The sequence below is a fragment of the Procambarus clarkii genome, chromosome 36 (assembly GCF_040958095.1).
Source record: "Procambarus clarkii isolate CNS0578487 chromosome 36, FALCON_Pclarkii_2.0, whole genome shotgun sequence".
Classification (NCBI taxonomy): Eukaryota; Metazoa; Arthropoda; class Malacostraca; order Decapoda; family Cambaridae; genus Procambarus; species Procambarus clarkii.
Window position 1 is genome coordinate 11218884 of NC_091185.1, and position 17265 is coordinate 11236148.

The 17265-nt window shown below is 43.9% G+C and overlaps 2 protein-coding genes across 2 annotated transcripts in view; one reads left to right on the forward strand and one right to left on the reverse strand.

Moving 5' to 3' along the window:
* Positions 1-5370, reverse strand: part of LOC123756146 (serine-rich adhesin for platelets) — a 6701-nt gene extending 1331 nt beyond the window's left edge. The window contains exons 1-8 of the mRNA XM_045739204.2: positions 4904-5370; positions 4512-4739; positions 3580-4206; positions 3093-3320; positions 2273-2989; positions 1771-1995; positions 1443-1646; positions 92-655 (exon numbers count right to left, since the gene is read on the reverse strand). Coding sequence (XP_045595160.2) covers positions 92-655; positions 1443-1646; positions 1771-1995; positions 2273-2989; positions 3093-3320; positions 3580-4206; positions 4512-4739; positions 4904-5263 — 3153 coding nt within the window. The 5' untranslated portion in view covers positions 5264-5370. The remainder of the gene's footprint in view (positions 1-91; positions 656-1442; positions 1647-1770; positions 1996-2272; positions 2990-3092; positions 3321-3579; positions 4207-4511; positions 4740-4903) is intronic.
* A 1220-nt stretch (positions 5371-6590) lies between these two features.
* On the forward strand, positions 6591-13554 carry LOC138371639 (dynein heavy chain-like). Its single transcript, XM_069336638.1, has 4 exons — positions 6591-6596; positions 8232-8654; positions 10298-10944; positions 13404-13554. The coding sequence occupies exons 1-4, from the start codon at positions 6591-6593 to the stop codon at positions 13552-13554; spliced, it is 1227 nt and encodes a 408-aa protein (XP_069192739.1).
* The last annotated feature ends 3711 nt before the right edge of the window (positions 13555-17265 follow it).

A 17265-nucleotide genomic window follows, 5' to 3' on the forward strand; every position in this document is an offset into this window, starting at 1 on the left:
TAACACAACATTAGATTTACTAGAAAGTAAGTGCAACTTGTATGGTAAAAATATGTATAAAGAGTATTATTAATGGACGTCTGGACCTTACCATCTGCGTGTACCGATCGTCGTCGACGTGGGCCGCTTGATTCTCCAGTTTCAGGTCCTTAAGACGCAGGTTCCTGTAGGAGGAGAGACCGTCGTCGTCCTGGGAGGGCACTTCGTGGTACTTCTTCAGCACATCCTTTATGGCTGTCTTGAAGTTCTGGCGAGACTCAAGGAAGAAGGAGTCGTCGGAGAAAAGTCCCCTTATCTTTATCGGCAGGAGCCTGTTTTTGTAGGCTGGGTCTATTTCCACATGCTCTTTCGTTTTTGTAACAGATTCTGCTTCTGTGTCATCGTCACTTTCAAACTTGGCGCGACCCTCTTGCAGCAGCCGAGGGTGGACGGCGTCATTGTCGCTCTCCTCCCGGAAACTGCAGTTCTTTTCAGCAGCGTCTTTATAAGTTGCAGCGTTATCAAAGTTAACGCTGGTCTCCTGGGCACCACTTGTCTTTTGTTGAGCATTCTCTGAAATACGCTCACAAGCTTCTACCTTTACTTCGCTCGACTTCCCCAACTGATTTTGTGTCTTAATTTGCACTGGAATTGCGTGTTCCTTTGTTTGGTCCACCTGGAAGGAAGGAAATAACATTAGCCAGGGCCGGATTACCCAATAGTTCAAGTAGGTCATGGCCTTAGGCCTACCAGCACCAAGGGGCTCACCAGCACCATGGAGGCCCACCAGCACCATGGAGGCCCACCAGCACCATGGAGGCCCACCAGCACCAGGGAACAAACAAGCACCAGGGAGGCCCAGAAACCCCAGGGGGGGGGGGGGGCACCAGTTCCAGTGGGGCCCACCAGCAATAGGGGGGCCCACCAGCAACAGGGGGGGCCCACCAGCAACAGGGGGGCCCACCAGCAACAGGGGGGGCCCACCAGCAACAGGGGGCCCACCAGCAACAGGCGGCCCACCAGCAACAGGGGGGGAGCCCACCAGCACCAAGAGGCCCACCAGCACCAAGGGGCCCTCCAGTAACAGGGGGGGGGGGGTGCATAGCACATTTTAGTTGATCATAAGAATAAACAAAAATACAAAAATTCCTCGGAGTAATCAACAACTTGGTAACACTGCCTAAATACTGTTTTCATGTAAATCATAACGTATCATAACGTAAGAGCTGTCATGTGTGTTTAGCCACACTGACCAGAGAGTGGGGGCCAATTTATGTGTTCTGGCCAAGGGCCCAAAAAACAGGTAGATCTGGCACTGATATCAGCAAAAATAAGAGCATGTAAAGAATCATTTATTTATATTATTGTGAGTAATTGAAGATTATTGTGAGTAATTGAAGATTCATGTGACTAATGAAGGCTTAAGACATGTAAAGTGAACCAAGTCAAAGTGCCTTCCTTACCGACGACTCTCTGGCAACTGATGAGGAAGAGATGCTTATAAATGAATCAGAGGACTCATCAGTGTGTGCTTTGGCTTCGGTTGACTGCTGTGTGTTGGCCTGGGTGTTCACCCTCACCTCTTGCTCTCTAGACTCCCTGACGCTCTCTGCCAGCTCTTTAACTGCCGCAGCCTCAGCACTTTCCTTCATGCTGAGCTTTGAGTGCTGAAAATTCATATAAAATAATTACAATTTTATCATGATATACTCTTTGCTATATACAGTAACATATTATAATAACAATTGTGTTTATGTATCACGATGATACTTAAAACCCAAAGATACTCACTTTCTTTGGCGCGATGATGGTCAGCACTCCGTCTGAGGACATCACAGAAGACACAGATTCAAGCGCAACATCGCCTGGAAGAACGAAACGTCGTCTGAAGTGTTTAAAAACCCTGGCGCCTCCAGCCTCCGCCTCAACGTGGCCCTCCACCACGAGGTCTCGTTCGTCTACAACCCTCACCGTGATGTCTCCACCCTTCAGGAAGTCTTGTACATCCAAAATAAACTGAAAGAAAACACAAGGACATACATTAATTATTCATGGTCTTTTTACTTGTTTTTATTGTCACATTTTAGGGTTTAAATATATACTAAATTATTATTATTAAATAATAATTATAATTATTTTTTTCTTGAGGACAAAGGTTAGGAAGGTAATGAGGGAGAGAAAATTTGTCGGCAATTAGTCCTGAACGAGTATGACTTTTACAACCAAACATTACTGGACAAGTCTCTGTTATTATCTCTCGTTTGCTTCTCTGTGACGTTTAACGGAAGCTCACCTTATAGTTGGAGTCATCCTCTGAAGCCTTGACAGCTTGGTTCTCCTCCCTCAAGTCACGAGTTCGTAGTTTTCTGTAGCAGGTCATGTCGTCACAGGTGGAACTGTCTCCCCACTTAACCACCACGTCCTTCACGGCGTCCTGGTAGTCCTTCCATGTGTCTTCGAAGAAACAGTCGTTGAAGAAGAGTCCTCTAGTCTTGATAGGGATAGCGACACCCCTCTTCGAGTCATTGATAGACTCTCGTTCTTCAGATATCTTAGAAGAAACGCTTGTCTGTGACGAGACATGTGAAGCCGTAGTCACCTCGTCGTCTTGTTTCTTAGACTCTTCCTCAGCCTTCTTGATGGCAGAGTTTACTTGAGTGATATCGGATGCTGAATTGCTTGACCTTTCTTGAGAGTACGTAAACTGATCAGTAGATTCTTTGGATCCTTTTAGCTGTGACATGTTCCCATCGACTTTATCAGTTGTATTATCTTTTGTTGATACAACTTTATCTTCTTTAAGATGAACTGATTCGGTAACATTTTGTTTAAATTCATTTTTAGCACATCCTTCCTCTGTCGCTTCCGTCAGATTAGAGCTGGCGGATGAAGAAAAACTGTCAGCAGTTGGGTGAGAGGTGGAGGTTGAGCTGTGGGTCTCCGACACACGAGCCTTCGTTCCTGTCACTTTAATGGGAATCGTCGAATATTCTTCCTTTGCTTGGTTTACCTGAAGCAAAATCAATAGAAGTTAGAAATTTGAGAGAAAAAAGACTATATTGAATGTTCACATTATTTATTAATGATTGTCATTATATTTGTTTAGTACTTACAATATATGGAGCAATAATAGTGAGGATGCCATCGGAGGACATGACGGAAGAGATGGCATCAATGTTGGTGGCGTCTGGGAGGGAGAAGCGTCTTGTGAATGTGTGTGAAGAGGGAGCGAAGTCTCTGGCCTTGGTGGCGTCCATGTGGCCCTCCACCACCAGCTGCCTCTCGCCCACCACCTTCACCTTCACCTCCCCGTCCATGAAGTCGTGCACGTCCATCACAATCTGCAACATTTTGCTTATAGTACCCAGAATTTAAATCAGAAATCTTACATATTGAACCTAAAATATCATATTAAGATACATGTAAGCCTATATTTTTCAGAATAAGACGTTGCATATATAAAGTCGCCCTCTCGCTTTCTCACTAGGTATAGAATTTTTAAAGAAGGAAAAATATTTGTCCGTGTTTAAAATAGAGCTTCCCTGATGCATATTGTCATTACTGAACACTGAACACCATGCTCGACCTCACAAAGCATACCTTGTGGCAGGTGTTGTCAGAGGTGACTGTGACCGCCTGGTTGTCCTCATTCAGGTCCAGTGATCGCAACCTTCTGTAGCGCTTCAGGTTGTTGGAGAGTCGCACGTCCGTATCGTCCAGCGCCTCCTTCAGGAAGTCCGTCGTGTCCCACTTCCTGAGCACATCGTTCACAGCGTTCTGGAAGTCTGATCGGGTATCTTCGAAGAAAGAATCGTCAAAGAAATGCCCTTTTCTTTTGATGGTTTCAAAATCTCTCACAGAGAAAGGAATGTCACGGAAATCTGTAGAGGACATAGGTGTTGGTTTCTGCGTCCTGGTCTCAGTGTCTGTCTGCTTCCCTGTCGAGTGCTGGGTGCTGGTCTGCTGGGTGCTGGTCGAGGCACTCCTGCCCGTGGAAGCACCATGCACATGCTCTCTCTGCTCGCTCTCTTTGTTTGTGCTCTCCTTATTTTCCGCGGTGGTACTCGTCTTACCACTTCTAACTTTTTCGGCAGCATTGTGGGATTCACTCTTGTCCTCAGTTGCCGACGCCGCCTGGGAGGTGGTGCTCTGGCTCTCCGCCTCGCTGCTCCGTGTTCCAGTTACCTTGATTGGAATGGTTGAATCGTCTGCTTTTGCTTGATTTGTCTGCCAAACATAAATCATATGAACCTATCTAATTGTAAAGTTCGGAATATTTGTATTCATATTTTCTAATATTTCTTGTAGACTATGTTCTACAGTAAGCAAGTGTTGTTGTAAACTTTATATATTGTAAGGGCTATTCTCTGAGTGTTAGTAACAATAAAAGTGCTCTCAAATGCTGTTTAAATTATATAGTGATTTAATGGTAAATGTATTGAAAAGTGAATTAAATAACTGTAATAATTATATTGTTACGTGATGGTTAATGTATAATTCTTAACCACTCTATTCTTTAATGAGACACTTACAGTTTGTGGAGCAGTGATGGTAAGGATGCCGTCTAGCGACATGACGGAAGTGATGGCGTCCATGTTGGTGGCGCCTGGGAGGGAGAAGCGTCTTGTGAATGTGTGTGAGGAGGGAGCGAAGTCTCTGGCCTTGGTGGCGTCCATGTGGCCCTCCACCACCAGCTGCCTCTCGCCCACCACCTTCACCTTCACCTCCCCGTCCATGAAGTCGTGCACGTCCATCACAATCTGCAACATTTTGTATGGTATTGCATATACGTACACTCATATTTACTTTGTTATACAGAATACGTTATATTCCGCACTGTAAATATTTCGATGCAACCACAACACGTTTTTCAGCATGTATATATAAATATTACTCCACCTCCGTGTGGTACCCGGAAGCTGACCTTGTGGCAGTTGTTGTCGGAGGTGATTTTGACGGCCTGACTGTCCTCCTTCAGGTTGTGGGATCGCAACTTTCTGTAGCGGCTGAGGATGTCGGAGTGACGCAGGTCGGAGTCGTCCCAAGCGTCCTTCAAGAGGTCTGGTTCTCCCCACTTGTTCAGGACATCTTTAATGGCGGAATCGAACTCATCGCGTGCTTGGCCGAAGGACGAGTCCTGGAAGAAGCGGCCCTTGCGACTGACGGGAAGGTAGAAGTCCCACAAGTCGTCTGCCGACGACCTGTGTCGAGAGCTGTCGTCATTACTGGATGTGGAGCTGAATTTCTTGGTTGTGTGTGAGCTCTGCTTGTGAATTGATGCCATAATTATATTAACTTAGAAAGATCACCGAGGAAATCTATTATTCTCGTTGTTGACTATCACTGATTAAGCAGCAAGTGGGTGTGGCTGTGTACTGGGTGTAGAAGGCGTGGCAGCGCACTATATACCGAACGTCCGCCCACAGTTATGACGTGTTCGTAGCGTCGCCTGAGTATTTTCGGAACAGCGGCCGTCGCCAAGTGAGGCGCTGATTCAGGAAGTTACTCAGACATTCCTCAGTGGCGGCGTAAATATCTCCATCTGCCTGGGGTGTGTAATTGTCAGACATCAGACGCGCGCCAGAACGTTCCCGCAAGATCGATCAAGTTTCGTCACAAATTACACCCTGATGTGTCTTAAGACGCCATCCCGCCAGACACACGACGTTGCTACAACGTTAGAACAAGTTTTAACACCTAACCAGTTGTAACAACGTTCTAATGCGTCATAAAAACGTTATAACAAGTTGTAACAACTTTATTACAAGTTGTAACAAGCAGAAAATAGGGACAGTTACGTTGTGTGTTTGCAGGGATGTTCTCGTTTCAATTATATTGTCAATTATTGCACATATGATAAGCTCGTTAACTACTAATTATATCTGTAAGTACATCAAATGATCTACTTCAATAATTATACATTATCGCCCGTGTTTTATATGCAGATCATTAAGCCTACACATTATTTGCATCTCATTCAGATACTATATTATTTATCTATTTATTTATTTATTTACTTACTTATATATAAGAAGGTACCTGGGGGTTTGTGAGAGCACATAACATTGGTGTTCTTACACTGATGCAAGGCCACTAACACGAATAGCGTTCCGAGCAGGTCCTTAATCTCACAGATAAGTTTATTAAGAGGTACGTTATAGCAAAATTTGAGTTCAACATAATAACTACAATATAAATTTATGGAAATTATATAGTGGTGAAGTTATATGTCTTACGTACTAATATTGGAAGAGTGGGTAGTACAAGACACAGTGTGAGTTTGAAGTTTGAAAACTACGAGGATGAAATTAGGTACTTTTTGGTTTTACTTTTGATTAAGGAAAATTGAAATTTTGAAAATTGCTGGACAATTTTTTATTCATTAGGGAGTGAGTTCCATAGACCGGGTGTTTTTATTTACATGGAGTGTTTGCACAGATCTAGTTTGATTCTGCGGATATCAAAGATATACTTATTTCTGGTGTGGTGCTCATGGGTTCTATTACACCTATCAAGGAAAAGTTTCAGATCAAGATTTGCATTTAGGATTTTTTTTTGTACATATACAAGTACATATATTTTATTCATATTAAATTTTATTGGAAATAAGAATGTCCGTGAGTCATAAAGTTGTTTAATACTGATGAGAAAACAACCTCCCCTTCAAGAAAAATACTAGCTAAGAAAAGGCTCGGAGTGTGTCACAGGGGAGATATGTTTGGCAGGTGTGTTGTGTGGGCGGCGCTCCACCCCACCCTGCTCTGTGTGGGGGGTATACTCTCTCTCTCTCTGTTGTTGTTTTAGATTTAGCGACTGGGAACTAACATTTTCATGTAGCACGGGCTACGGTGATCCCGTAATTGGGTTCGGTTATTTACGATAACCTTATTACTGTGATATCTGGGTCAAAGTTTTAAATACAAGTAGAGTTTCCTTTTTTTCGCACTGGTTTTAATCTTTTGTCTTGACAACATTATCTTGGTGGCGGATATTGATACACTATGTTCACTAGTGTGTTCTAGTCTTCCACTGCTTTTTAACCATTGTAGTTAATGCAGCCGCTCTTGTTGGATTAATGTTGAGTTTGATGCGCAGGGCTTCAGTTGCTTCACATTACAGTAAGTACTGTAAAATTGGGGTCTCTGCATCTGTTCTACAGATATGACACTCTTTAACTATTGGGTTCATTACCTCCCAGCAGCATTTGTAACTAAGTCTGAGTCTCTGTATGGCTACTGCAATGTCTCTGGATATCTTTTTGCCAGGCTTGAAAGAGTAGTTCCCAGTGGCTTGTTCGTACCACATCGCAGTGGATCTTCCTTCCGTTACTTTGGCTCTGTGGCGACTTTTGATAGTTGGGAGTATTCTTGATTTGCTCCTTAATCTGTTAAAGCTTGGAGGTATTTTTACCTGTACAACAGTTAAAGCAGAAGCAGTTTTTGCTAGTGAGTCTGCTTTTTCATTACCATTTATGCCAGTGTGACTTACTATCCAATTTAGGGTGAGTGACAGCCAAAAGAAGCCTACTTTGTGGGCTTCTTTTCCTATATGTAGGATTTCTGTGATAAGTTTTATAGTATTTCTGTGCTGGCTGGATAACAATGCCTGAAGCGAAGACTTAGAGTCGGTATGAATGATGACATCTTCTAAATTAGTCTAAGTTTGTGGTCTCACTCAAGGCATATAATTATGAGTGCAATGTTGAGCACCCAATGTTCATGCTCCAGTAAGTTTCATGGTTGTTAGTGTAAACTGCTGCTCCGGGGAAATCTCTCTCATGATCAACAGAAAGACCAAGTTATAGGTAGTGGGTTCTGTGGTAATAAAGTCAATAATTTCATCCACTGGTTTATACCCTGTGTTCAGCGTGAAGGGTACTATGTAATTCTATGACAGATTAACTTTAACAACGGTTTCAAGCTCAACAAGCCACAATTTAGGACTGAGAACAGGAGATGCTTCTTCACCCACAGGATTATTAATCCATGGAACCGCATAACTGCCGAAGCCGTAAATGCCTAAAAATATTAACTAATAAAGTACAGCTGGAAACAATCGTCAAGGGGGGGGGGCACCTTTGACAAACCGCCGCCTTCTTGTCGACGTCGGGGCCACTAGTGTTAGTGGCTTTCAGGTAAATTCAGGTAAAATTTGGAATGCTTTCCTTGGGGCCCGGGCCATGTCCACCGCTTGGAGGGGGAGGGGGGTGTTAGAATATACTTTGTAAGTATACTGTTAGCACAGTAACACAGTATACTGCCAGCCCTGTAACACAGTATACTGTCAGCCCTGTAACACAGTATACTGTCAGCCCTGTAACACAGTATACTTTCAGCCCTGTAACACAGTATACTGTCAGCCCTGTAACACAGTATACTGTCAGCCCTGTAACACAGTATACTGTCAGCCCTGTAACACAGTATACTGTCAGCCTTATAACACAGTATACTGTCAGCACTGTAACACAGTATACTGTTAGCCCTGTAACACAGTATACTGTCAGCCCTGTAACACAGTATACTGTCAGCCCTGTAACACAGTATACTGTCAGCCCTGTAACACAGTATACTGTCAGCCCTGTAACACAGTATACTGTCAGCCCTGTAACACAGTATACTGTCAGCCCTGTAACACAGTATACTGTCAGCCCTGTAACACAGTATACTGTCAGCACTGTAACAGTATACTGTCAGCCCTGGTTGATACCTGGTTGATGGGGTTCTGGGAATTCTTCTACTCCCCAAGCCCGGCCCGGGGCCAGACTTGACTAGTGAGAGTTTGGTCCACTAGGCTGGTGCTTGGAGCGGCCCGCAGGCCCACATACCCACCACAGCCTGGTTGGTCCGGCACTCCTTGAAGGAAACAATCTAGTTTCCTCTTGAAGATGTCTACGGTTGTTCCTGTAATATTTCTGATGCTCGCTGGTAGGACGTTGAACAACCGTGGACCTCTGATGTTCATACAGTGTTCTCTGATTGTGCCCATGGCACCTCTGCTCTTCACTGGTTCTATTCTGCATTTTCTTCCATGTCGTTCACTCCAGTATGTTGTTATTTTACTGTGCAGATTTGGGACCTGTCCCTCCAGTATTTTCCATGTGTATATTATTTGGTATCTCTCTCGTCTCCTTTATAGTGAGTACATTTGGAGAGCTTTGAGACGATCCCAATAATTTAGGTGCTTTATCTCGTCTATGCTTGTCGTATATGTTCTCTGTATTCCCTCAATTTCAGCGATCTCTCCTGCTCTGAAAGGGGGGAAGTGAGTACTGAGCAGTACTCAAGACGGGACAACACAGTAGTACACGGTTGAAGAGTACAACCATTGTGATGGGATCTCTGGACTTGAAGGTTCTCGTAATCCATCCTATCCTTTTTCTGGCTGACGCAATACTTGTTTGGTTATGCTCCCTAAACGTTAGGTCGTCGGACATCATTATTCCCAAATCCTTAACATGCTGTTTCCCTACTATGGGCAGATTCGATTGTGTTTTGTACCCTGTATTATGTTTAAGATCCTCATTTTTGCCGTTTCTGAGTACCTGGAATTTATCACCGTTAAACATCATGTTATTTTCTGCTGCCCAATCGAAAACTTTGTTAATATCTGTTTGTAGTTTATCAATGTCTTTAGCAGAGGTAATTTTCATGCTGATTTTTGTATCATCTGCAAAGGATGACACGAAGCTGTGACTTGTGTTTTTGTCTATATCTGATATGAGAATAAGGAACAGCACAGGTGCAAGGACTGTACCTTGAGGTACAGAGCTTTTAATTACGCTTGGGCTCGATTTTACTTGATTGACTGTTACTCTTTGTGTTTTGTTCGACAGGAAATTGAGTATCCAGCGTCCTACTTTACCAGTTATACTCATTGACCTCATTTTGTGTGCAATCACTCCATGGTCACATTTGTCGAATGCCTTTGCAAAATCTGTGTATACGACAGCTGCATTATGTTTTTCCTCTAATGCCTCTGTGATTTTGTCATTGTGGTCAAGTAGCTGTGAGAGGCATGATCTTCCTGCTCTAAATCCATGTTGGCCTGGATTGTGGAGGTCATTGGTTTCCATGAATCTAGTGACCTGACTCCTGATCACTCTCGCAAATACTTTCATAATGTGGGACGTTAGTGCAACTGGTCTATAATTCTTTGCCAATGCTTTGCTACCACCCTTGTGTAGAGGGGAAATGTCTGCTGCTTTAAGCACATCTGGTATCTCCCCTGTGTCCAAGCTCTTCCTCCACACTATACTGAGTGCCTGTGCTACTGGCACTTTGCATTTCTTTATAAATATTACTGTATACCTGTAACACAGTATACTGTCAGCCCTGTAACACATTATACTGTCAGCCCTGTAACACGGTATACTGTCAGCTCTGTAACACGGTATACTGTCAGCCTTGTAACACGGTATACTGTCAGCTCTGTAACACAGTATACTGTCAGCCCTGTAACACAGTATACTGTCAGTCCTGTAACACAGTATACTGTCAGCCCTGTAACACAGTATTCTGTCAGTTCTGTAACACAGTATACTGTCAGCCTAGTAACACAGTATACTGTCAGCCCTGTAACACAGTATACTGTCAGCCCTGTAACACAGTATACTGTCAGCCCTGTAACACAGTATACTATCAGCCCTGTAACACAGTATTCTGTCTGTTCTGTAACACAGTATACTGTTAGCACAGTAACACAGTATACTGTCAGCCCTGTACCACAGTATACTGTTAGCACAGTAACACAGTATACTGTCAGCCCTGTAACACAGTATGCTGTTAGCACAGTAACACAGTATACTGTCAGCCCTGTAACACAGTATACTGTTAGCACAGTAACACAGTATACTGTCAGCACTGTAACACAGTATGCTGTTAGCACAGTAACACAGTATACTGTCAGCACTGTAACACAGTATGCTGTTAGCACAGTAACACAGTATACTGTCAGCACTGTAACACGGTAAGTAGTGGACGTAGCTAGACGCGTAGACCGACTGTTTTGTTTTTTCGACGGCTGGTCTACGCGTCGTGATTTTTTCCCGTGGATTTCAACGGCCAGTCAACTGGAAGTGGGGGATAAGGAACTGGATCAAAATGAGACAGACCGCAACCTCAGCCTCCCTACCACCTCGCCCTTGGGTCCCTCCACTGTTCAAGCAGTGGTTGCCCTTCGTGACCGGTTGCAGGAACACCAGCAGCAGTCACAGCAGCAAACGGAGCGGCTGCAAGAGCAACTCCAACATGAGAAAAAATCCACCAGCGATATTTCGATGATGGTCACGTGTATGAGGGGACTTTTAAGCAATGACCGCCAAACTCCCCCTTGCACCCCTGAACCCTCCAAACATGTGTTCGCTTGCCCATCAGGGGAAACTTCTAGTGATCTTGAAATCTTGTGTAGTGGAGTCCTTCCACGCAGGTTAACTGCCAAAGTTGTGCTAAAGTATGTTCAAAAACGACTCTATAGCTGGAAATGACCGACAAATTGTACTAGACCATTGGAGGCAAATGTGTGACATTGGTAATAAACTAAGAAATGTTTCTGGACTTATATCGTAGTGAAATAGATAATATATATTAAGTAGACTAATAATATCGATATAATGCTGACTTTAAATACACAAATAACTAAGTTATCCGTCCTAAGCTGGAACATTGCATCCCTCAAAAAAAGGTTCTCAGATTTACAATACAAAGTAACAACTGAACACATCGATATTATATGTCTCCAGGAGTGCAGAGTTCCCGCAAGATCCTCACCCCCGAAATTGCCCTCATTTGTTTCTCACAACCTCAGATCCAGTAACTCTTGCATTCTATACATCAAACAATCCCTACCCCATCAACTTCTGCCAGAAAGACAAACTGCTGATGAACAATATCATGGAGTTGTCAACGGGATGTGCCCCCCGTCGCACATCCTTCGACAACACCACTACGAGGTCGCGATCACCAGGGGCAACCGCCCACTGAGGGGAGCCACCAGTAGGGTGCACTGTGTCCAACACAGAAGGCACCACAGGAGGCAACACAGCATCGTCCACAGCATCCTCATCCATCGCATCACGCTCCTCTGCCCACGTCTGGTGAGGTGACGCATCCCGAGCCGAACGACGGCGCTTAAAAAGAGGCCGCTGATCGTTGGAACTGCATCCCAGAGAAACTTGACCTTGGAATCTGGGGTGTGTTCCAACACAGGCCTTACACGCCAGAACCCCTAAGATGCTTCAGATGTCAGAGATTTGGGCATCACAAAGATGGCTGCCAACGCCCAGTGAGGTGCGGAGTCTGCAGCCAGCCCCATGATACAAAAACATGTATTGATAAATTCAAGGCAAACCACCCTGTTCAGGCAAAGTGCCCAAATTGTTCCAAGGCACATCATGCATGGAACTTGAAATGCCATGAAAGGCTCAAAAGGCTTCAAACTAACCCCACCACGCCTACAGCGGAGTCGAAGCCCCCACCAAAACGAATACCAGCTCCCATGCCCACTAAAACCGCGTGGGGTCTACCCATTCAGGAAGAGGGGGCACACGGCCCTTCACCATCGGCCATGATGAAGGGTGAGAAGACCTCTGTACAGGACAAAAAGAAAGATGGAGGACACAAGAATCATGTTCAAAGCAGTCGGCCTCCCATTTCATCCAGCAAGCACACTGGGGCCAATAGGAGTAGCAATTCCAGTGTCAAAGTTACCACCGAGAAGGGTCTAAAAGCTACGAGGCCCCAAACCTGCACAGCATTAAATAGTGCTCCCACAGAACTGGACGCTCTCTGGCCAATGCTCAAAACTTTGGTCACTGAGTTGATCGAAAGTCTGCTGTCATCACATGGAATCAAGCAAACCACAGAGACTCGGAAGACAATTGAGCACAAGCTCAAGAAATTCGAAGATGTAATATCCACACCGTCAAGACAGCAGGGCAGGAGACACCTTCATAAAAAAACAGATAGAGTCCAGCTCGTCGGAAAGCGACATTGATGAGTCAATTTCAGGTCCACTAAGAACCTATACACCAATTGCAACTTCCATGACGTGTTCATCAGACTCCATGGATACCACGGAATTATCAGTAAATTCCAAGAACCTAGAAGTCTAAAGATCCTGCAATGGAATGCGCAAGGACTGCACACTAAATTGCAACACTTGCAATGCATAGCAGCAACCAAGGGCATAGACATCCTGATACTACAGGAGAGCTTGCTTCGAGCCGGATTAGAACCTAAAATCTCAGGCTATCGAGGCTTCTTCCTTCCATGGATCAATGGGCAATCCAGGGGATGTGCAATCTATGTAAAATGTGACCTGATCTCCAAGTCCATAACCAGCCCACCCAATTGTGGAGCTGGGACAGAGGTAATGGGAGTTACCATTGAGCTAAGACACGACAAACTTGAAGTGTTTAATGTGTACAGGTCTCCACATGCCGAAATGGATCTCTCTGTGTTATTTGGACACGCGACAACAACAAACACAATCATTGTGGAGATTCTAATGCCCATCATCGATTGGCACTGGTCTCGAACAGAACAAATGAAGCCGGCATTCACATTACACATCTACTAGACCAGCTTCCAGAAATACAAATCCTAAACAAGAATGAACCTACCCACATCCAAGGAGGCAGATTAGACCTAACCTTCGTTTCAGCCTCCCTAAGAGATGCAGCAACATGGTCAGTTGAGCCCACACACACAAGCGACCACTATGGAGTCCAAATTGATCTTAAGTTAGACCTACCCACCCCACCTCCGCCTCCATCTGAAGCCTGGAACTTTGCTTTAGTAAACTGGGACCGATTTCAAAACCTCATTTCAGAGTGGCAAAGAAACTATGATCTTCCCGAAGACATTAATCAGGCAGAACAAGAATTTGTCAAAGCGATTCAAAGTGCAGCCAACCACTCAATCCCACTGAAAAAACAGTCCACCAGACACCATAAAGATCATTGGTACTATTGCGAACGTGTCAAAGAACTCAACCATAGACAACAGAACAAGAAAGCTATACAAAAAGCAGCCAAGTGACCGCTACAGGATCTTACTTTGTGAGATCAAGGAACATGTGCATCGAGAGACCAGACAAATAAAAGAACAAAAGTGGCTGGAATGGTGTTCACACCTGAATGAACACACCTCTCTCGGAGAGATGTGGCAGCAAATTCACCGAGCCAAAGGGAATAAAACACCTAAAGCTCCATACCCAAAGGATCCTCAACAGGAAGCCGAAGTACTGGCAACCAGGTTTGCAGAGAGAGCAAGCCAGCAATCAACTTCCACCAGATGTATTAGCAGTACAGACCGGACTAGAGGAAGAAAGGTGGCACAGAATCCTTACAGCATGTGAAGAAGTCTCTGACACTAATGCCCCCTTCACACTGGATGAGCTCAATCGGGCTAAGAAAAACTCCAAGGATACATCCCCTGGAGCCGACAAAATAACCTATAAAATGATTAGAAACCTCGGCCCAGAGGGAGACGCTGCATACCTAAGGTTAATTAATTTAGCCTGGACTTCTCAAACTAGACCTTCTGCTTGGAATAGAGCAGACATAGTGCCGATCCCAAAACCCAAAGATCCAGCTAATCCCAGGCCCATCTCTCTCCAAAGCTGTGCAGCCAAGACAGCTGACAGAATGGCACTCAACAGACTGGAGTGGAAAATGCTTAAACTGCACCATGATATGTATGCCTATAGAAGAGGGGTTGGCACAGTGGAATGTATTACAACTCTGTTAGCCCACTTGAATGACAGACCAGGAATGCTGATATTCCTGGACCTCGAAAAAGCCTTTGAACTGGCTAGCGCCTCAGCTATTCTCTGCTGCCTCATTGACAAAGAGGTCAGAGGCAACCTGCTCTCCTGGACCAAAAACTGTCTCATAAACAGAGAAGCAAGAGTAAAACTTCATGGCACAGTCTCTGAGTACAAAAGACATGAAAATGGTACACCGCAAGGGGGTATTCTCAGCCCTCTTCTCTTCAACTGTTTAATGGAAAGAATAATGAGGTTGAAACTCCCACATCACTGCAGGCTGCTAAACTACGCGGACGACTTTGTCATCATCATAAAAGGAAGGGATGTGGCGCGCCTTGCACCCAAATGCTTAGACTGCATCAGTAAAGAGCCAAACAGATTGGGATCAAACTCAACCCCTCAAAGTCAAAGGCCATGCCCATAAAAATAGCGAAGCCCAACATCCAACTCACAGTACAGGGTCAACCAATTGAATGGGTCGACACCTATCAGTATCTAGGAATCATCCTGAACACACACATGAATTTTAATGCTGAGGTCACTTACTTGAGAGAGCGAACTGCGGCCCGGACGGCAATCCTCAGGTCGCTAACCTCCCTCTCTGGAGGAGCCAATCTGCAAGTCCTTCGCACATACTATGTACAGGCAGTCAGATCAGTGATCGATTATGCCGCACCTGCACTCACAAATCTATCACACCAACAGTGGAAAAAGCTTAAAGTTGCCCAAAACAATGCTATGAGAGCTGCACTGGGAGCCCCCATGTGGACCAGGCTTGAAACTCTTTGACTGGAGACGGATTTGCCCTCTCTACAAGAAAGAATATCACAAAGGACAGCTACAATTGTCAGTAAGATAATTATTTCTTCTGATCCAATCCCAGTACGGCAGGCCTTGGTGGTTGGACTAGGCCAAAACAACGGAAACTCTTGGGCTGCAAGAGCAGGAAAAGTCATAAACAGACTACATTTAAAAAGCATGATTCTTGATAGAGAGGGTGATCATCCACACCCAAATTACACTCCTTCCGCACCGTGGGAAGAGCCTACTTTCAAAATAGTAATAGAAAGTCTCCCAATGAAAAAGGCGGCCTATGACCCGACAATCCTAAGGCGCATAATAGAAGAGCAAATGTACAGCATAGCAGCAGCAGGAGCCACCCATATCTTCACAGACGGATCGGTGGACACAGAATATGAGAGTGCTGGCGCTGCTCTTTGCACGACCAGCGTACAGGCATATTGGAGACTGGGAGGACTAGTATCATCAACCCAAACTGAGCTGTTTGCCATCAACCCGTTCTCACACAAGACAGCACATATATGACTTAATGCTTAAAGTCAATATAATAATAATAATAATAATTTTTATTTATTTATTTTTTATTTAGTAATAATAATAATAATAATAATTTTTATTTAGGTAAAGGTACATACATAAAGAGATTTTACAAAGTTTGTTGGCTTTATAGATAGAGCTAATACATACAATGCCTAAAGCCACTATTACGCAAAGCGTTTCGGGCAGGAAAAAACACTAATGACTAAAGCTTAAAACTAATGGGTAAAAAGATAAAAATGCGTTGAGTACAAATAAAAATAGAGGTAAAAGAGGGGGGAACATTGTTGAAAAAGCAGCACAAATACAATTACAAATTATTACAGAAAATTACATTCAAACAGCGTTGATTTGAAAAACAAAAAAAAAAACAAAAAAACATACATGGGTTGACAATAGAGGGGTAAGGTAGGTTACAGGGAATTTATTAGGTATAGCTTCGTTTTTAACTTAAACTGGTTGAGAGAGGTGCAGTCTTTAACATGGTTGGGAAGGTCATTCCACATTCTGGGCCCCTTGATTTGTAGAGCATTTCTGGTTTGATTAAGTCGTACTCTAGGAATATCAAAACTGTATTTATTTCTGGTGTGGTGCTCATGGGTTCTGTTACAACCTTCTATGAAGCTTTTGAGATCAGGATTGGCATTATAGTTTAGCGTTTTAGATATGTATAATACACATGAGAGAATGTGCAGTGACTTAATGTCTAACATATTCAGAGATTTGAGTAGGGGTACCGAGTGATGTTTGGGGCCAGAATTGGATATTGTCCTAATAGCAGCTTTGTGTTGAGTAATTAGAGGACGTAAGTGATTTTGGGTAGTAGAGCCCCAAGCACAAATACCATAGTTGAGATATGGATAGATAAGGGAGTAATAGAGAGTCACCAGGGCAGGGCGTGGTACATAATATCTGATCTTAGAAAGAATGCCCACAGTTTTTGAAACTTTTTTTGATATGTTTAGAATGTGTCCCTGGAAATTCAGCTTGTGGTCAATGAGAATGCCAAGGAATTTGCCATCTAATTTGTTACAAATTTGGGTATTGTTTATTTTGAGATTTATTTGATTAGAGGATTTATTGCCAAACAGAATATAGAAAGTTTTGTCAATGTTAAGGGTGAGTTTGTTGGCAGTTAGCCACAGATGGACTTTATTTAGTTCAGTATTTACTGTGGCATTT